This window comes from Pistacia vera, unplaced genomic scaffold, assembly GCF_008641045.1.
Source record: "Pistacia vera cultivar Batoury unplaced genomic scaffold, PisVer_v2 Contig160, whole genome shotgun sequence".
NCBI lineage: Eukaryota > Viridiplantae > Streptophyta > Magnoliopsida > Sapindales > Anacardiaceae > Pistacia > Pistacia vera.
The window spans coordinates 1,497,810-1,520,057 of NW_022195685.1; the positions used below are offsets into that span (position 1 = coordinate 1,497,810).

General features: G+C 35.4%; 3 protein-coding genes across 3 annotated transcripts; 2 read left to right on the forward strand and 1 right to left on the reverse strand.

Moving 5' to 3' along the window:
* Positions 1–6,168: 6,168 nt before the first annotated feature.
* Positions 6,169–7,485, reverse strand: LOC116125112 (zinc finger BED domain-containing protein RICESLEEPER 2-like). Its single transcript, XM_031410831.1, has 2 exons — positions 7,188–7,485; positions 6,169–7,103 (listed from the first exon to the last, which is right to left on the reverse strand). Exons 1-2 carry the CDS (start codon positions 7,483–7,485, stop codon positions 6,169–6,171), a joined length of 1,233 nt encoding a protein of 410 aa, XP_031266691.1.
* A 7,014-nt stretch (positions 7,486–14,499) lies between these two features.
* Positions 14,500–18,062, forward strand: LOC116125205 (ATP-dependent Clp protease proteolytic subunit 4, chloroplastic). Its single transcript, XM_031410944.1, has 3 exons — positions 14,500–14,999; positions 15,355–15,856; positions 17,607–18,062. The coding sequence occupies exons 1-2, from the start codon at positions 14,611–14,613 to the stop codon at positions 15,836–15,838; spliced, it is 873 nt and encodes a 290-aa protein (XP_031266804.1). The 5' UTR covers positions 14,500–14,610; the 3' UTR covers positions 15,839–15,856; positions 17,607–18,062.
* Positions 18,063–18,908: 846 nt separating this feature from the next.
* LOC116125166 (putative pentatricopeptide repeat-containing protein At1g31840) lies at positions 18,909–22,060 on the forward strand. The gene is made up of 2 exons (XM_031410895.1): positions 18,909–21,446; positions 21,843–22,060. Exon 1 carries the CDS (start codon positions 18,957–18,959, stop codon positions 21,357–21,359), a length of 2,403 nt encoding a protein of 800 aa, XP_031266755.1. The 5' UTR covers positions 18,909–18,956; the 3' UTR covers positions 21,360–21,446; positions 21,843–22,060.
* The last annotated feature ends 188 nt before the right edge of the window (positions 22,061–22,248 follow it).

The window sequence follows — 22,248 nt, forward strand, 5'->3', positions numbered from 1 at the left end:
CAGGATTGATTACTACTTTCGGCAAAAGAAGAAGTTTCGATGTTCTTCCAGACTTGGAGTCTGTCATACACTATATTGGTCAACTCTGCCCATAGCTTCCCCGACATTGACGACTTCAAGTAGTGTTGGATCGAACCAGGTAACAATTTATCTATGTTTAGTTTATACGGTTTAAATGTGCGTATGTTTTTTGGAGATATGTTTGCTAATTATTATGATGTCTCAATCTTAGTTGTCGTTCTCACCGTACTGTTATTACATGAGCGATAATGTCAACTGGTCTGCTGAGATGACCCACAAATTTTTGAGCGTGCGAAAAACTTCCCACGATACTTCAATTAAATCAGTAGATTACCAGAATATGTTGGGTGATTTATCATCATTGGCTAGGAAGAGACTCAACGTCACACATTCATCCTCTAAGTGCTTTCGCTTGAGAAAAGTATATTAAGCATGGCGAAAATTGCTTCAACACACGGGCTTCGATTGGGATCATGAGTCCCAAACTCTAACATGTCCCTTAGAGGTTTGGCAAGAATATATCAAGGTAAATTTAAAAATTTTAAATTCATATTAATCTATGACACCGTACTTTTACGCATTTTTTTGGGACTAATAGATATTAATGTATGTTTGTTTGTCATTACCAGCAAAACCCACAAGCGTAGCTAGAGCTGGTCAAGGACCGGTCCCAAGCGGGCCCGAGTTTAGGCCTGTTTGGGACTGGTCCCATTTGAGACTAGTCGCTCATGGGATCCCAGGCCCATGAGCAATTTTAGGACCTAGGGACCGGTCCTATGGGCCTGCAAAATTTCTTTTTTCCGCTTTATCTTTTTTTATATTTTAAGGGCGAAATGAAATTCTGTAAGGGGGTTTAGTAATTTTCAGGGGTAGATTAGTAAGTTTTTAAAAGTTTAATTAATTTTAAAAATTAATAAAATAATAGTTAATTTTAACATAAATGTAATATTCACACAATCACACTTCACAAATAAACAATTAAATAAATTTTTTTAATTAAATTATTCATCTTCATCGTCAACAATATTTAAATCATTAAAATTTGTGTTCCTAAAGAGTTCGAGTAGTTCGGGATCTTCAGGGTGTTGTTGTAGTCTTCTCTCTGCATGAATCCAATCCCGTAAACACGTTATCACTTCAATCATCTCATCGGTTAAAGAGCAACTTTTGTCTTCAACAATCCGGCCACTCGTTGAAAATGCTGACTCAGATGCAATTGTAGAAACCGGCATAGATAAAATGTCACGTGCCATTTGGGCTACAATGGGGAATTGACTTTCATGTTGGTTCCACCATTGAAGCAAATCCATCTCACGTTTCTCCTTCATCATCATGTAGGACATGTCCATTTGCAGGTAGTGATTCAGCTCATATGGTCCATGTATGTACGAGCTGGAGCTGTTACTTCCGCCATGTTCCATATACGTCCACTTGCTCGATCCTTGATGGAGGTCTGCATCAGGGTCCTGATTGTCTCTCCTGGACGTTCCACTTCCACTTCCATTGTACCTATTCTAATATAAAGAAAAAAGGCTTTCCAATTTTTGCTTAAAGTCAGTCAAATAAAACGTATAATCATGTCCTAAATGTTGGTCTATCTCAATAATTATACAGTTAACTACGCATAATTTAAACATAGGATCTACACCAAGACCTAATCCATATAAGTAGGGGTGCATACGAGCCAAGTCGAGCCGAGTAGTGGTTGGCTCGAGCTCGGCTCGGATGCATTAGCGAAGGGCTCAAGCTCGAGCTTTGGCTCACGAGCTCGAGCTCGGCTCGTCTAAGAAAACGCATGGCTCGAGCTTGGCTCGGCTCGACTTGATTATATATTAAACGAGCCGAGTCGAGCCGAGCTCGAGCTCGAGCCATGCGTTTTCTATTGAGCAAAATATTATATAGATTTGTCAAACTGAAAAACAAACCAGCTTATGCTTGGATAACTAAGCCGAAAAACTTGATAGAAGATCAACTAAATTAAATAAAGAATCAGTCATTCTTTTCCACATAAGTTCACCAATTAAATAAAGACAATATGGTTAATGCCTTGAAAATATTGTTACTTGAACGAATAAAGGTTGCATGGTTTTTCTTCCATCGCTCTTGAAATTGGTAGCAAACAACTATGGTTTAAACTAAGAATTATTGGATAAAAAAATATCTATAGCAGATTTTGGAAGATCCATGATAATATGTAGACTTAAAAGATTAGGGCCATAAGATACATATCTAGTCAGTCTTTGCAATAGAAATCATGTTACTGAAAAATGCGTCTGAATTATCCCATAAGCAATATCATTTAATGTGTCACATAAAAACCAATATAAAGATATATTACAAATAGGAGCTATAGACATAACCCAAAACATTCACTTTCAGAGTCCCAAAAGCATGTTTCAATCATCTTCTCTTTCTGGGGGCAGGCCGCAAGAAGTAAACAAAGCACTGTAATATTGTGGAAAGCTGAATACTACCATTTTGCATTTCTTAAAGAAGTAATAGGAAGCCATTCATCAATAGCCTTCTGCCAGGCTAATTTTTCATCATCAATATGTGAGTGACAACAATACCATTTCCTTTACTTTAGAAAACAAAAATGCAACAAAACTCAAACAAAATAATTAAGTAAAAAACATTTGAGGCTGAAAAAAGGTAACATCTTTTCTATTAAATTTCTTGAACTTACTAATATGTGTAACATGAAAAGGGTTTTCTATTTTAATAAAAAACATGTCAATAATAATTTTATAAACATTTAATGATGTTTTGAAATAACTAACACTTTTTATAAGGAGTTATTGGTATCACAATTTATTGGATAAACTAAAAAGCAAATTGTTATATGCCAACTTTTCCGTCGTCACTAATTGGCTTTCAACATCCAATTCAGAAATCACTCATGCGTTGAAATTACAACATGCAATGTGTAGCAAGTGCACTAGTCACAAAAAGTAATAAAGTGATAAGTAGAGTATCGTTCCCACAAGGATTGTTTGTTAAGCGCTGATTTTCCTAGTTGTTTGTCAAGTTGGAGAAACCGAAAAATGTTTGGATTTGCGGGAGAAAATTAAGCTAAAGTGAAAACTAATTAAAGACAGCAAAGTTAATTTAAGAGAAATATCAATTAAAACAAACGGTTAGGGTTTTGACTTCACTAGGATTTTATGAATTAATCTACGAATTATGCTACCTCTACACTCACATGCACGGATTATAAATCCTACTCCTTAATGTGTAAAACATGCATTCTCAGGCTATGTGTTCCTACTTTTCCTTATTAAGCTTCCGCACCCAACAAGTTGAAGGTTAATAGTTCAAGTTCGTTAAGCTAAATGGAATCCTAAATTGATTTCATTGATTCTCAAACCTATCTCCAGCGTTCAATACAACAATGGCAATTACCCTAAGAAGCTAATACATGATTCACTTCTCAGTCTCATCATGTTCAACAAGTAAATTCAATAAGAACAAGAATAATCACACAATCCATGCAATAGAATGTAAAGGCAACATCAATTTATTGATTAAACATAAAAATCCCAATTACATCAAAACCCTAACCCAAAACAAGTTAGTTCATACTAAAATTAACACAAATAGAAATAAAAATAGTAAACAATGCATTCAACATGTTGGAATTAAGAAAAGAGAACAAAATCTTCCCTATTTGATGATTCCAAAGAGTTCAATCTCCAATCTTCTCTTCTTTCTCACAAAAATGTCGAACTCTTTCTAAAATGGCTAAGTCTCACTTATATAGTCGGTCCAAAAGAAACCTAAAACTTTCGCCTAAAATAAAACACACAGTTTTGAAAAACTGAAACTTGCAGACTTTGCCGCGGCGAAGAATATTCTTCGCCGTGGCAACGAGTTGGTTTAAAATTCTAAATCTATCCTGAGAGTTTATCGCTGCGGTGAGGCGAAAAGTACTTCGCTGCGGTGAACTTTTTTAAACAATTCTAAAATTACAGAACTGCCCTCCACTTGCTTCCTTGCTTGAATCTTCAATCTTTGGTGCTCTCCAATAGGAACAAGCTTCATAGTGCATCAAATCCGCTTCAGAACTTCCCCGAATTGTGAGATTCGCTTGCTTCTGGGTCCAGAAACTCAATTCCGCTCATTATTTGCTCTAACTGCACGTTTTGGCCTAAAACATAAAATATATGCAATTAAGTTGTAATTCAGGCGAAAAAGAAATAAGAAGTATCCAAAATCCGGCCAAAAAGCCTAAACAAAACAGTATAATCCTAGGATTATCAAATACCCCTAAACTTAAGATATGCTCATCCCCGAGCATCAGGTACAAAATACGACTAAAAGAAAACAACTAACAAATGGAAAAAGACAACAAAATTGAAAATGAAATGAGAGAAATTAGAATCAAAATCAAACACAAAGAACTACCTAGAATTTATACAAGTCTCAAAAATTGTTGAAACATTATTACTGGAAAATGCTTAACACTCCAAGAAGTTGTAAGTTGATTGACTATTTTTCTCTATCGGTCTCCTAAGTAGGTAATCCCTACTTCAGTCCACCTTCCGACTTTCCGGATTATTTTAGGCAGAAATGTAAAGTTTATCAAATGGTGGTTGACTCCATAAGCCTAAGTATCAAACTACTCTCCACTAATGAGAACTAGACATCACTAAGGATCAAAAAGTCTTTACAAGCTTGTAACGTTAGGCTCGGTTAGTGGGCTCCAAAGAAAAGGATAAGATAAACAAAGTAAGAGAACTCGGTTTCCTTTAAGCAAACACTAAGAACAACATCAATCTTCGCTTTCTTTCTCAACCACCGATCATGGTGTCAACCATTTTATAAACCTCAACATGTGTAATTCTTATTATTATTTTTTTTATTCTGAGATGAAACTCTCAATTTCTATTTCTTTTTATCTTTATTTCATTTTTTTTTAAAAAAAAAGAAACAACATCCATTTATTAAGGTTAATTACCCCTTCTTCTTGCCCTTCTTGCGACCCCCAAACTTGTTATTTTGGTTCGTCAAAATCTCACACAACTTTTCAAACTCTTTTGTGTTTGCCTTAGGTTCAGAATTCTTTTAAAGGTTGTGACACGTGTTTAGGTGAAATGTTTGGGCATTTTTAGTTGAACAGGAAGAATAGGACAGTGATGATTTCATAAGGCTCCAATGGGTGACTAGGGAAAAAATTTCATGGTCGGCTGGAAAGGTTCAAACGTTCCGAAAAACTGCCTAAATCACTTCCTCAATAATGTATATTCCTAGAATTTTGCCTCAAACACTTCTTAACTAAGTTCTAGAGTCCACCCACATTATCAAGACTTCATCTAACCACATACAAAGTTTCTAAGCATGTCGAAAAAAAATGAAAATGATGGTTGAACCACTCAACATACCTCTAGAAAGGAAAAATTAATCAACCAACCCAAACTTGAAGCAATGCTTAACATTTTCCATAAATAAAATCTCAACAATCATATTCTCATCATAGACTTATGCAATTCATCATTGGCAACAACAATACAAAACATAAAAAAAAACCTAAACACAAAACAAAATTTCAAATTTTCCCACCCCCAAACTAAAAATGACATTGTCCCCAATGTCACATCATGCATAATTCAGGAATAGAAAAACACAATTAAAGGGTACGAGATAGTTCCCTGATTACTTCGTGAAGGCTGATTTTCGTTCAACATCATGCACACCCATTCCTTGGTTTCCTCATTATCATCATCTGTAAAACAAATGCAATTCTATGGTGCCCACTGTGTTAGAAATTTCCACGGAATAATATGAAAAATTACAACCTAATCTCACCCTTACAAACTAAACTAGAAAATTCAAACAACAATTAACAATCTAAAAAGAAAAGAAAATTAGTTCTTGCGTATAAAACAGAAACAAGAACAATTGAAAACAGAAAATACAAAACAAGTGTTTCAGGCTTCATTCTTCGTCTTCCTCTTCTCTTTTGGCGTCATCATCTTCTTCCATGGAATCATTTTCTTCCTCTTCTTGCCAATCTTGCCATTGGAAGTTAGAAACATCAACGCTCTGATACTTGTCAAACTTTTCTTTCATCTTTCCCACCATTGATCGAATGAAATCATCATCATTAGAACACTTTTCATCTAGCAACTCTTTTATGTCAACAATTTCTTACAAAAATAAGTTAAAAGTGGGGAACTCACTCCCCGATATGACATTAGTTGCCAAGTTGAAGACTTCCAAAATCTCACACACTTTCTCAAGTTTTTCCCAATCTTCATCTATTAGGGCACAAGTAAAGTTATTATCCAATTGAACTAACATTGGAAACACATCTCTATACTGAATTGCAAGTGCCAACATCTCATAAGTAGAATTCCACCTCGTTTTACAATCAAGTATGAGTTTCCGCTTGGGCAACTGCAACATATGAACAATCTCTAAAAACATAATTACTCTAGTCTCTGATTGCTTGACATACAAAATACAGTCACGCATGTCTTGAATGATGGGCTTAATTTGGGAAAGCTCATCCTGAACCATGAGATTCAATATGTGTGCTGCGCACCGCACATGAAACAACCTCCCACCACACATTAGCTTCTTGTTTCTTCCTAAATTCTCTCTTAAAATCTTGATTGCCGCGTCATTACTTGAAGCATTGTCAACCGAGATACTGAACACCTTGTTCTCAATTCCCCATTCAATTAAACACTTATGAATAACAGCAACAATCTCAACACCAGGTCGAGGAGCCGGTATATGAACAAAATTGAGCACACACTTCTGCAACTTCCAATCATTATCAATAAAATGTCCAGTGAGAACCATGTACTCAAGCTTCTGATTAGAAGAATTCCATATATCAGTTGTCAAACTAATCTTGTTAATACTCTTAAGCAAATTAACCAACTTCTTCTTTTGTATCTCATACACAGTCACACAATGTTGTTTCAAAGCAGTACGTGTTATCTTCTCCCATAGTGGCATGCCACATTTTTGCATCATATTAAAACCCTCCTCCCCCACAACTGTAAATGGATGCTCGTGCATGAGCACCCAGTTAGCAGCTAGTTCCCGCATCTTGTTCATATCAAACTTAGCATCTAAAAATGCAAGTGCAGATTACATTGAGATTTCATCTGTTAAACTAGCTGGCCGAAAAAACAATTGTGTTTGGCTCTGACTACCTATTTGCTTCAAACATGATTTCAAATGTCTTGCAAACTGAGTTGTGCTCTTGGTCTCCGTTATTGCGAGCTTTGCCTTACAATGAATACACTCTCCCTTTGTAGAACCATCCGGTAGAACTACCTCTTTAAATTCATTCCAAACCGCTGATGTCTTTGGTCTCTTTTTCCTCTGAAAATGATTAACTTGCTCCTCGTTAGTACGAGGGGTAGAAGCATTAACACCATCACCGGGTGTGCCTGCGGGTGTGGCATCGTCATCAGACCAGGTTTCAAAGATATCTTCTACTAGTTGCATTCGTGAAGTGGAAGGGTGGCTTCGATTGGGGGGGAATGACATATGCTCCATTGGAATAAACAAATCCCTCTACAAAAAGAATATAAAGTCAGAAACAGTAAGCCAAAAACCATTCTAGCAAACTATAGAACTACAGATGACTGAAACCCAACGAAGCCAATTAAAATAATATTTCAGTCCCCACAAACAAAAATGAAATCTGCACTGAACTATAGAGTTTGTTACCAAGTGTTGATGTGTAGGGAAAAGCAAAAACAAGAGGAACTAGTAGATTAGCAAAAACAAACATCTAAGGTAAACTGGCAGTAGAAAGAGTTAGATTCTTTCTGATCATTAAAACTAAGTTGTCTAAATCAAAATATGAAAATCATATGGCAGTGGGGATCCTTTAGCGGAAGAGAAGATACCTCTAGTCTTACCAACTCAATATCATTACAAAGTTGGCGGAAGAAAATATAGGTTACAGTTAGAGAAAAGACTAGCAGGGCCAGAGCTTGATTAATTAATACAATACCATAATTAAAACATTAATTCAATTTAGATACATTATTATTATACATAAAATAGGAGCTGATATGAAGGATTTTTGAAAGCACCTGCTTTTATGGATCAAAAGGTTAAGCGTAGAGCAACTACACAAAGTTATTAAAAAGAATAAAAAAGAAAAGTAACTACAAAAAAGTCATTAAAAGAAGGAAGTACTAATTATGGAGGCAACTTATTCATCACAACTAGCAAAACTTTTTGTTCTTTTAGCTCTAATTCTGTAATTTCTTCACATGCCTTTCCTATCTCCATCTCTGTCTGGGATACTATGCTAGCTTTATGTATGTATTTCTATTTCCACGTCAAACTTTAGCATCCAACACAATGACCAAGAAAAGCTGAAATAGGTAGAACAATCCAAAGTTGAATCTCAATCAACTTTAAACTGAAGCATCCAACATAGTGAGCAAGAAAAGCTGAAATGGGTAGAACAATCCAAAGTTGAATCTCAGTCAACTTTAAACTGAAGAAAAGCTAAAATGGGTAGAACACTTTGTGGATCATAATCGTTCAAAGCAGTTAAAGCTGAATAACTTGAAAAAAAGTTGACACTTTATGATCATAATTACAAAGATCCCATCATCATCAAGCTTTAAGACCTCTACAAAGTTAATTAGTTTGGATAAAGATGCCATCATCATATAAGAAAGTTTTCAGCAGAATCTCTAACTCAAAAGTAATCATAGAACACACTCGCAACTCAAACTCAAATACCTAGCTTCTATATGAAAGCAAGTATACTAATCATTACAATCATTTAGAAAGAACCAGTTTAGAAGACAGAACAAGAGTTTGATGCCTTTTATAAAACCCAAATCCAATTCACCATCCGGGTTAACGAAGAGTACTGGTTTCTCCCAAACAGGTATGAACTTTCCTAGATATATCGGTAGCTACCAATATCTTCAAGCAACATAAATATGAAGGAAACTGTACCTTGTGGCAGTAATAGACTGAGAAGGAGCCTCTGTTCTAACAGTTTTTGCCTTGAGCTTCTTAGATAATGCTTCTAATTGATCTTAGTTCCCCTGAAACATATACATAATAAGAAATGAAGAAGGGAAGCAACCAAATAAGAAAACTAAAGAAGTTTCAATAAACTCAACAATAGTAGTAGGCTCAATTTGCTTACCTACATAACATTAACAAAATAACAAAATAGAAGTGAAGAAGGGAAGAAGACGGTGGACGGTAGTAGTTGAAGCTGGTTGCTGGTCAGTGGTAGCTAAATGAAGGCTGGACAATGGTGGTGTCTCAGATCTTGCGGTGTGTTTTGGCAGAGGTGAGTAGCTGAATGTCTCTATTTTCAGCCGAATGACTTTATTTCAGATTTTAGGGCAAATATGAATATGCGAGCTTTGCCTTACTGATCGATCTCATGAGCTTTCCTACTTGAATGACATCTCAAGTTTCTCAGAAGCTCGCAAGCAGTTTGAATCAAGCCCGAAAAGCTCGACATTTTTCACGAGCTTGAAGATGAGCTCAAACTCATGAACTACTTGTTTTCTGACAAGTCGAGGCTAAGTTCGTCACGAGTCGAATTCGAGTAGCTCACGAGCTACTCGGTTCGATTGCACCCCTACATATAAGAATGGAATATCTAACCAATATTTCTCATATTTTTCTTCCATCTTTGAAATAATTTCCATTTAAACGTCATTATATCAATATTTAGCAAAAGTTTTAGAAATTTGAAGTAAAATATCTAACGCTAAATTAGTAGTCGGATAATAAATGTCACTTAATGTATTAGTGGAATCATAAATTTTTTTAAGAAATGAATAAAAAAGCTCACAAACGCCCAATCATCATAGCTAACAACTTCCTCTGGATAGTTCTTCTGGTTGACGAAATATGTAATTTGTCTTGCAGTTGGCAAAGTTTTTCCAACATCAAGTAAGTGGAGTTCCAACGGATAGGCATGTCCGTAGATAACTTCAAAGGTTGAACTGGTGGGTCCTCTTGCTTACAATATTTGACGTACTCTTGCCATCTTTTATTGCTACCGTCGATGATAAATCCAATAGCTACGCGCACCCTCTCCATCTTCGAATGTATAGCATCTAAACCTACTTTAACAATCAAATTGATGATGTGGCAAACACATCTCTGGTGAAAAAATTTGTCTTCACCACGCGGATGCAGTCTCTTTTCAAATAAAGAGATTGTCGTAGTGTTAGCAACTGCATTATCAAGTATTAGCACTACAACTCTATCAGTTAATAGATATTCTTGCAAAACTTCAAGAATTGTAAAATAAATAGTGTCAACACTATGTTTTTCATATAATGGTTTAAAACCCATCAATTTTTGCTGTAAACCCCAATTATGATATAAGAAATGTATTATGATAGTTAAAAAATCTGTTTTTGATCTACAAGCCCATATATCTAATTTAAGTGCAATAGGTATATTCCTAAAATTTTGAAATTTGTTTTTAAGTTTATTATTTATTTTGTTATAAAGTTTTAGTATATTTCTTCTACTTGTACTTCTACTAGTAGGGGTATATGCTGGACAAAATGCAATTTTAATCATGTGAATAAAATAAGGATTTTTAGATAAACAAATGGGAGAGTCCTTAGCAACTATGAATCTTGCTATTTCCTCTCGTGCAACATGTGCATTATATTGCCATGTGTAGAGAGTTGAGGATTGTAGACTAAAATTAAGTTGAGTTTGAATTTGCCTACCTGATCTGGTTGAAGATGTACCATACAGCTGCATTATTTGGGGGTGCTTCTTCTCCAAGTGTCGTCGCATCGTTGAAGTCCCCTTCTCAGCGCCAATAATGGTTCCACAGAAGTTACATACCCCACACGATTCTTCTCCCTCCCCATTTGTCTTTGGCCATTTTGATTTGATGAAGTGTTGTCATACATCGGACACGACCCTCTTTGACGGTCGGGGGGTTGGGTTATGCCCGTGCCCGTTGAGTCGCTGCTCGCTTGTGTTTGGCTACACCTCATCTTAGTCGAATGTGGTTGTTGAACTGCAATTGCTGTCTCTGGAGGAAAAGGTGAAAATGGATTGAGCCCTTCCATTTCTTCAGTGGATGGAACGTAAAACTCATTTGGGGATGATCCTCCGAATGCATCATTTCGGGAATTCATTATGAATTTATGATAAAATAATAAATAATTAAAATTAAAAAAATTAAATAATAATATGAATATAAGATGACATCAAAAAATAGAAAAATATAAATAAATAAATAAATAATATGAATAAATTATAAATTATAAATTATAAATATAAATATAAATTGAATGAGAATTTGATTGGAGATTTGGAGTAGAGAGTAGAGAGATTGAGAGAATGAGAGTTGAGTGGTGTGGAAAAAATGAGAAATTTAGGGGATATTTATAGTGTAGTTATTAAACAAATTTTTTTAATTTTTTAAAATTTTATTTTAACCCCTACAATTTATGTTTATTTCAAAATTTATAGGGGGTTTTATTAATTATCTAAGGGGCTAAAAAAAAATCAAAAGTGTTTGGGACTGGGCCCTCCTCCTTAGGCCTTGTCTGATTTTGGGACCAGGCCAGATAGGACCTAGTTTTTGGACCCGGTCCCAAATGCCCAGCTCTAGATGTAGCAATTCTTCCACAAATGACTTCCTCACAAGGAGCTTTAAGAAGTCATATTTGAGAAGTAAACTGACATAGAGAGATATGCGTACACATCTTTGCCATATTTGGAGAACTTCACTTCTTCCGATCAAGGACCGGTTGACATTGATGATAGTGAGTTCGAACTTGATTCGAATCAAACGATAGGGGAAAAAGGGTCAAACATATTTGGTCATGGAAGATTGAGAAATAGGAAAAAGAGAAGTGGCCCAGGACACGCACTTGTGAATGTCATTGGCAAATTGATAGACGTGCTTGTTGAGAGTAGTATAAGATCTAGGGCTAACAATCGCAGTTGAGATGAGGGGGATGAAGAGAACACTGATGCTCCATCTGATCTGTATTCCATGGGCCATTGTATTGACATCTTGATGTCTATGCAAGCACCCTCAGAGTTGTACATGCCGGTTGTCAAGTACTTATATCAAAATCCAGGGTGACAGGAGATATTTGTACACCTGCCACCCGAGGAAAAGGCTAATTGGATTTATAATGACTTTCGCAATTTGTAGATGAGCTTGTATGTCCTAAGTGTTTCCCCACAGTTTTGTATACGGCAGTTGGCACTTATTCCTTTTACAGCTAACCCAAACTTTTTTCAGCACCTTGATTTGAAAAATGTACCTTAATGTTTGCTATTGTATGAACTTATTCATTGTGCTATTGTTTTAATCTGAGAGAACATGTTTCATATAAGTTCGGGATTGTAATTAGAATTAAAAATTTAATGTTATATTTTGCTAAGTACTAATGTTTTACAAATGTATATGTTTAGATGGTGTTGTCTAGGCGTACATAAAGAAGACGAAATACTGCAGATGAAGGAGAAGAAATACTGGCAGATGTAACAGTTGTATTGTGCACTATTGCTGCGTTGGAAACAGACTTCAGAACACATGGGCGTCAATTACGACATACATCCATATTAATTGGTCATGATAACATGTTGGAAGTACTAAATGGTCATGATGACAAAATCTTTAGGAAGTGCCCCATGGACAAAAACTATTTTACAAACTTATGTTACATTTTGGTACAGCAAGGGAAATTGCGAGCAACCAAGAGGATGAGTATTAAAGAACAAGTTATATTTTCGACAATTGTAGGTAAAAATGAGACAAACAGTATGATGATGGAGGATTTCCAACATTCAGGTGAGGTGATCTCTAGATATATTGGTGAAGTTTGCAAGGCGATATGTGAGTTGAAGACAGAGTTTATCAAGCCACCTGACTTCAGTGATGTTCCACTGGAAATATCGACCAACTGAAAATATTACCCTTTCGTTAAGGTACTTCTTCATTATTTTTTATATTACTGGGTAGTTAAGTTCATTGTGTTATTAATGTTGATAGTTAGTTCATATTACTAAAATTCAATTTTGATGATAGGACTGTATTGGAGCCATTGATGACACACATGTCCATGCTTGGGTTCCACAAGAGTTGGCCGATAGGTATCAAAATTGCAAAGGAATGTTGTCGTAGAATGTAATGGTTGTATACGACTTTAGGATGATGTTCACTTTTGTTGTCACTAGGTGGGAAGGATCTGTGCATGATTCAAGTGTTTTAAATTTAGTTCTTGATAATCCTAATTCTGGATTCCCACATCCTCTACTAGGTATAAGTACCTTCTTTACATATTATAGCGTACTGGCTCCATTTTTGAGACCCTGGAATTCAAATAACATGTGTGATTTTATTACAGGAAAATATTATTTGGTTGATGTGGGTTATCCAAATAGAGAGGGGTTCCTTGCCCCTCATAGGTGAATACCTTACCATCTTCATGATCACCGCTATAACCGGAGGGGGCCATAAGAGTTTTTTAACTACAAACATGCATCACTCTGTAATGTTGTCGAGAGAACCTTTGGTGTTTAAAAAAAAAGGTTCCATATTCTCAATGGAATGAACAATTACTCGTTGGAGAAACAAGCTAAGATTGCTATGGTATGTTGTGTACTTCATAATTTTATCAGAAGGTACAATATGGAGGACCCTATCTACCAATTGTATACTGAAAATATGGGTAATGAGCAAGTATATTTTGATGTCCAAAACGGGGCAGAAGATGGCGAAGATGGAGAGGAATCGAGTCAACCACAGTAGCGTATTAAAGACGACATGATGACTCTGTGAGATAACATAACGACTGAAATGTGGGCAGAACATATGACCATGTCGTAGTTGTTAATGGATTATAGGTGTACAAACGACTCTAAAAGTTGATAATTAGTAGCTTTGTCATACATGTATTAATGTGGTGTTTTTAAACAGTGAGATTAGTACTTTAAATTAATATGAGAAATTTGTTTTTAATTTAGTGGTTACGAAATTACCAATCAAATGTTTAATATTATTAAAATGTAAATTGATTAGTTTTTAGGTTATAATAATGAATTATTTTAACAAAATACACCAAAATATTGTACCAATAAATCCTTTATAAAAAAATATACCAAACAAATATTCAACAATTTATTCAACTTTAATAACAAAGTCAAAATATTCAACTAAAAACATTTTATTCAAATTATGTTCTCGTAATAATAACCCAATTCAACTTAATAATACTATTTCAAAAATCTTACCCAAAATAACAAAACAAACACACTCGAGGATATTATGGTAGCAACCAAGAGTTTAAGGGTATATTAGTCTTCTTAAAGAAGGTTGTAAGGGTATTTTAGAGTCACCAAAAAGATTCTTATAAACTAATGCATTTTGTTCACATTTTGAAGGTATTTCCTAGTTATAAAATGGGTTCATATTTCTAGAATCTAGACCCGAACCGACCTTTCGTATGAATCCTGATTCGGGCGGGCTGGTGGGTCTAATCTGATCCTTTTTGTACGTGAACCTCAGTTGAAGAGTTCACAGTACAGAGGAGTCGTCTTCCACTTACCTTACCCAAACTTTTGTTGAAGTATCTGAAGCTAAGCATGGACTTGCTCTCACTTTCTTCGCCTTTATCTTCTCAATTCCATTTCATTTATAAACCCACTTTCTCTCTTCGCTGCAATTCCTTTCCTCTTTCTTTCAAACCCATTTCTTCTCTTAAAACCCCTAAATTATCTGCCAAAACCCTAGTGCTTCAACAGCAACATCCACATGTGCATTTATCTTCTGCTCCTCAGACCCCCGCCACCGCCATGCGAGGCGCCGAGTCCGACGCCATGGGCCTACTTCTCAGGGAAAGAATCGTCTTTTTGGGTAACCAAATCGACGATTTCGTAGCTGATGCCATTATTAGTCAGCTCTTGTTACTTGACGCTCAAGACCCCACCAAAGATATCAGACTTTTCATCAATTCTCCTGGCGGATCTCTTAGGCAATTTATTTTTTTATTTTTATTTTTATTTATTTTTATATTTTGATTTTATCAATTTCTTATTTCAATTCGTAACTGGAGGAATTTTTGAATTTGCGTTCGATATTCTTAGGTATTACGAGTTGTATCTCAATATTCGTAATTAAACTCTATAGAAAACAAATAGTTTCGTCCTTTTATTTCACTGGTTTGTAGGATTGCATTATAAACTGTTTTTGAAAACATTTTAACTCATTTGAACCGGAAGCGTTTTCATGAAATTTCTTATATCCTTGTTTTTGGAAACGAAAACTTCGTATTTAGATTCTATATTGAAGAAGCCCTTAATTTATTTATTTTGGTTTGTGTATGGCAGTGCCACAATGGCTATATATGATGTGGTACAGTTGGTGAGAGCTGATGTGTCCACAGTTGCACTTGGCATTGCAGCATCAACTGCTTCGGTAATTCTTGGTGGTGGCACCAAAGGCAAGCGTCTCGCAATGCCCAACACACGAATTATGATTCATCAGCCTCTTGGAGGGGCTAGTGGGCAGGCAATTGATGTGGAGATTCAAGCGAAAGAAATTATGCATAACAAGAATAATATTACCAGAATTATATCTGGTTTCACTGGTCGTCCTTTTGAACAAGTTCAAAAAGAGATTGATAGGGACCGTTATTTGTCTCCAATTGAAGCGGTTGAATATGGAATTATTGATGGAGTTATTGATAGAGATAGCATCATTCCTTTGATGCCTGTGCCGGATAAGGTCAAACCAAACTTCAATTACGAGGAAATTAGTAAAGATCCGAGGAAATACTTGACACCAGATGTTCCTGATGATGAGATTTACTAGCATGGAATGTTTTTAGTGGTATGATAACTTTTCAATCTCTTTTTTGTTGTGCATTTAGGCTATAATTCATGCATTATTCTAATTTGCCATGTGTTCTACCTAGTTTGTTGGGATGAGCTTTAAGAAGATGATGTTAATATCCGTCCCCAAGTTCTAGTTGTATCAGCAATATGCATTCATGATTTTTTTATAGAGCAACTTATTCACTGTGAATTGTTAATAGAAACCTGGGGAACATGCCATGGACTTCTTAAAAGTGTCTTAATGTTTTGATGCATAAGACAGTTCTGAATGAATGACTTATCAGATATCCACAATTTTAGTTTATGATGTACTGGTTGCGATATATGGTCATAACATCTATTTAGATGTAAACTTGTCTTCACCAAATCTTTATCAAAGTTAAGATGTCATTGATTTATTTCTTTAAAGGAAGAAGTTATGTATGTGGTGGCAAGAGTTAAGAAAGTAATGGATAAAGCCCACTGCACCTATTTTTCTGTTTCCAAAATTCTCTGGGTGGCAACTGGCCCCCATCCATTTTAATGTGGTCGTCTCCTAACTTCAGTTTAATATGTGGTCACATAGGAACTGAACTTTCATAAATTAACAGAAAGTTGTCTGAATCTTAGTGTAACATGTATCTCGTTTATATCCTTGATGAAAATGACTTAGCTTCTGCGCCAAGGGGGTTGTTTAGAGTGTCAAAATTTCTGACAGGTTTCGTCTCCTTGCCTCATAGGTTTCTTAATTCTAAAGGTGGCTGTGAGAATGGTCCCAGCTGTTTTGGCACAATTTTCTCAAGTAAATGCCACCTTTACGTACTGAATTTGTTTTTTGAAGATTGTTTATTCATGTTGTACTATTGGAGGGAGTTAGTGAAGTATTTCCCCTCAAAACACCTAGAAATTGTTCCCCATTTATATTCATTGGTCCTGCTAGTAATGCAGAAATACTGGGGCATATCGCCCTTCATACTTTGTATGTGCTAAAAATGTAGCTCATTTTTGCAATTTCTTCAAAAAGTCTTGAGGACAAAAGACGAAGTCGTGATTTGTGGGGTTTTTACTTTCTCTTAAAACACGGTTTTGTGTTTGCTATTCTCATTTACTCTCTATCTATTTTCTCAGTCTCACCATCCACAAAGTTACTGAATAGTGGCAAATTTTCTCAATCAGATGTTTCTGCTATGTTCATTGGCTGTGAAGTTTGAAGCTAGAATCATGATTGTTGCAGCTAATGGCACAATACTAGTATCTGTGCTCAATAAGCTGGGAAAAGTTACAAACACATAATCAGCATCTCTATTTCTCTCTTCCCTATATGTTTTATTTTGTAATGCTATTCGGGGTAAAATTATGATGGGAAAACTATGGATTAGCTTCCACGTAGTCTTAACAATTCTCATTTCGAAATCTAGAAGTCCTATGTCTGAAAATTAAGAGTGATGAAACAGTATCTCTTGGTCAGATGTTTAAAAACAATTGGCCAGTCAAGTTACAGTTGGAATAGAGGTCAGATATGTTATTTTGATTACTTTCTGATGGTCTGAAGAAGTTTGATTTTGTTGTTGGCTTTTTCTTGTAAACTATTGTATGAGTTCCAAGCATGAATATGGATAACAGTTTATCATCATTATTATTATAATTGTTGGTTTTATTATTTTGGTTGTTTTGGTGGCTGAACTGTTGTTGTGATGCTGTCACTTATTTTGAATTTCTTGAAAATGTATGTGACAGAAAGTTCTTTTCCTCCTTTTTTCTTCTAGGTCTTTAAATCAATCAGTGGATTCTTCAGCTAGCTGTTGTCTCATATATTCCTTGCAAATTTGGGTGAATGGTAATCTGCTCTTCTGAAAATTGACCGGGGTGACCTACTGCAGAACTTGGAAGCAATGCTAAGGGTGGTTTATGATCTTTCCGTTTCATTTCTGTGAATTAGAGATTGTTTGAGAATAGCTTTGCACTTTCTATCTTCGTCTCTGGCAATATAGATCATTTATTCAAACATTTTTGCCTTCTTGTGAGCCGAAATGGCAGCTGTGTGACAACTCTTAACAGGAGCAGATAAAGCAAGAGCCTATACTGTAAAATGTCTTGGCACCCAATTTAGGCCTTGCATTGCTTGTTAGATTTTTGCTTTTTTCATAGAATTTTTAATGCCTCACCTGTTTGTTTTGTGGATTTTGGTCATTGCTTATATCTCATTTGGTATTTTTTTTTTTTTTAAGTCTACAATGGTATTTTGATATTTCTAGGCTAACTGTTTAAACTGCCACTTTTCGTTTAGATTTTGCTGGCTCGATTAGATTAATTTGTGGCCATCAATCCATTTAGCACGTGTTCACTTACTGGTCCATAAAAAGTAAATTCAATAAATCAATGTGAGATGCTCTTACCCTTTCAACATTAAATTCAATTGGATGGTGTTAGAGATAGGGGTAATTAGTGACTAATTAGTTGAAATAAACGGACTTGTTCCAAAATTTATGAAACTATAAATAGGGTAATCGGTAATTTTTAAACTTTAAACTTTTCGTTTAATATTAGTTAAATCCTAAAAGTTTAATGACTATAAATATGATTATTATTACTCTAAAATATAACCCCAAAAAAAAAAAAAAAATTTGCATCTTTGTAATTAAAAATACCGAATTTCTGAATCAAACCTCAACTATATAAGACCCCAATCCCTTCAAAGAAAACCCTAAAATCTACAAAAGCCTATTTCAATCAAATCACTCAAACCACTATTCTCAGAACCCCAGTCTACCCAAATACTGTAAAAAACAATACATCTATCTACCCCAAATTAAAAAAATATCAACAAATTCCTAGATTATAAAACTCGTAGGGGGTTAACTATCATTGACCAAAACCTTTTGGGCTGCCAAAAAGTCCCGATCCCTCCAAAGTCCAAACCTCACATTATAAATTTTATAAGGTAAAGGAACTAAACAGTAAGACAAATCTACTGATGTTTTTGCGTAGCCCGAAGAGAAGGGCTTTGGTTATAAAGAAATAGAAGCTTTAAATCCTTTGAATATTTGGTTTCCCGTGTGTTTGTTTGAAGTCGCAAAAGCAGAATAGTCTCTGAAAATTAATGGAAATACTCAGAGATGCTCTCTTTCTGCTCTTCAAAGGTACCCAAATGCAAAAACATTTTAATTCCCGTTTATTTTACTATTAACAAATATTACTCCTCGAAAAACAACTCAATACAACATTTCTCAAATTTGCAATTACCCCCCAACCTGATTAAACCCCTTCTAGTGAAACTACTGAAGTCTCATCCAGGCTCCCTGAACTTTCCCCTCACTGTGCCTTCCCTCTGTTCTCTCATTCACATGTTGCTGCAGCACCGCATGTTCGATGTTGCTTCGCAAGTTTTTGACAAAATGGTCAATCAATTTGGGAACAAATATGACTTCTTTCCTGTGTTTTGTGATGGCCTCAAGTATTTTGATTTGAACCCAAGTGTTTGTTATAGCTTCTTGATAGATAATTATTGTAGAAATGGACTGGTTGGTGAGTCTGTTGAGATTTTTGCTAATGTTTGTGAGATGGGTATTTGTGTATCCCCTGATGTGGTGCAGAGAATGCTGGGTTGTTTGGTTGATTTAAATTGTGTTGATATAGTTGTACAAAAGTATTATAAGTTATGTAAAGCAATGAGAGTGAAGAGTATTTGTGTGTATGAGTTTGTGATGGACGGTTTTTTGAAGAGGGGTGAAATTGAAAATGGTTTGAGTTTTCATGGAAAGATAATTCAGAGAGGTTTTATGCCTAATATTGTTGCTTGTAATAGAATTTTGAAATGTCTTTGCCTATTTAGTCAGATTGGAATTGCTTCTAGTTTATTTGAGATGCTTCTAATGGTTGGTCCGAAGCCAAGTGTTGTGACATTTAGCACTTTGATTAATGCATATTGTAAGGAGGTGGAATTGGATAAAGCATTTGAGCTTTATAATGTTATGATAGAGAAGGGTGTGGTGCCTGATTTAATCATCTATGGTATTCTTGTTGACGGCCTTCTGAAGGCAGGTAGATTGAAGGAGGGACATGATTTTTTTATGATGGTTTTAGATAGAGGTATAAAGTTGGATGTGGTTGTTTTCAGCTCAATTATGGCTGCGTACGTGGGAAATAGGGATTTTGGAAGGGTAGTGCAGGTGTACAGTAGAATGTTGAACGAAGGGATTTTGCCTAATGTTGTTACTTATAGTATCCTTATAAATGGGTTGTGTCAACAGAGTGGGGTTGTTGAGGCATATGGGGTATTTGGTCAAATTGTGAAACGAGGGTTTGAGCCATCTTTGTTAACTTATAGTAGTCTCATTGATGGCTTCTGCAAATCAGGAAAATTGAGAGATGGGTTTTGTTTATATGGCAGTATGATAAAGAATGGCCTTAAACCTGATGTTGTTGTTTATAGTTTGCTAATAAATGGTCTTTGCAAACAAGGGTTGATGGGTGATGCTCTTACATTTTTCTTTCAGGCTGTAAGTGGGGGTTTAAATCCAAATACCTACACATTTAACACCTTAATTGATGGTTGCTTTAGATTGAAGCGTACAAGAGATGCTGTGAAGTTGGTCATGTTGATGGGGATGTATAATACAAAACCAGATATATTTACATATACTATGCTTATTAGAGAGACAGCTAACCAAGGAAGATTGGATGAGGCTCTATTGTTTTTCTTCCAAATCCTGAAGAAAGGTTTGTCACCAGATATCATAACATATTGTGCTATCATTGATGGGCTTTGCAAGCAGAAAAATTCCATTGCTGGGCTGCAGATTTTTGAGCTGATGAAAAGAACTGGATTAGATCCTGATATTGCGATATACAATGTTCTCATTTATAAGCTTTTTAAAGAATGCCAATTAGATGCTGCATTGGGACTCTTTAAACAACTTGCTGATAGAGGTCTAGAACCTGATATTATAACATACAATTCTATGATTTGTGGTTACTGCTCATTGAAAAGGTTGGATGAGGCAGTTCGGGTTTTTGAAAAGCTGGAAAGTCAACAATTCAAACCCAATTCTGTTACTTTTACTATACTGATTGATGCTTTCTGCAAAGAAGGTAGAATTGATGATGCAATGCTGATATTCTCAAAAATGTTGGAAAAGGGTCCTGAACCGAATGTGGTCACATATAGCTGTTTGATTGATGGTTATTTCAAATCTCAAAATATGAAAGCCTTTGAGCTCTACGGAGAGATGCTTGAAAGCAATATATCTCCAAATATTGTTAGTTATAGCATCCTCATTGATGGTCTCTGCAAAAAAGGACTTATGGAGGAAGCATTATATGTTTTTCATTGTGCTTTGGATTATCAGTTATTGCCTGACATGGTTACTTATGCAATCCTAATTCATGCTTATTGCGAGGCTGGGAGACTTACTGAAGCTATGCAATTGTATGACCATATGTTGAGAAATGGAATCATGCCTGACAATTTGTTGCTAAGCACACTTACCAAGTATAATCTTCGAGAAATTGCCAAATGATAGATGCTGGAGGAGATTTCTTGTTTCATGGTTCACCGATTTGTCGGACCACAGTGAACGAGTATGTATCCTGCACCTTTGAAATAGGTACTGATGTGATGTGATGTGCATCGTAATTGTTTTTAATGTTTGCTTTTTACTTCTTAGTATATGTTATCCAATCTAAATGTAGAAAATACGAAATCATATATGGAATTTAATATGTGTATCTATCGTGTGATTCTGCAAAAATAATGAACTTAGAGAATTGTTTCAACGAAATATTAATTAAAAGATAGTAGCCAACTCTTAGGAACTATTGTTTATGTTTGTATCCTTTAGCATTTTTTCAACAAAGTAGGCACTTTCAAGGCTTGAACCCCAAGAGCTTGTGTTCTTCAGTCCTAGACTTGGCATTACACTAAGCATTGGCTCCATTTCTTTTTTCTATTGCTTCATTGGTCAGTTATTGAATATTGATATGGTTTTTTCTGTTAATGCCAGTGCCCAGATGGCTACTAGGAATGTGGTGCAGTCGTGAGGCTGACTGGCTGAGGTGTAGAGTATATCTTTTGTGCATGTTTGCATTATTATTCATGCACAATTGATTTTTGCTAAGAATCACACTCAACTTTTGTAAAGAGTTATTGGAATGAGAATTGGCTGGCCAAGTTTTTATCTCAAGACTTCTCTTCATCCCATTTCCTTTCTGTGAAGTATATTTGTTTGAGTGTGAACCAATAAGAAAACGTTTTACTTATATGTCGTTATTGATCCGATATACATACATCACCAGATTTTCATGAGCAAATTACCAGTCATGAGTCAAAACCTGTTTCAAAACCGGCCAAAAATTATAAATTTTGGTGTCTTTATTTAATCTCAGTTTTATAAAAAAATGATGTTCAAA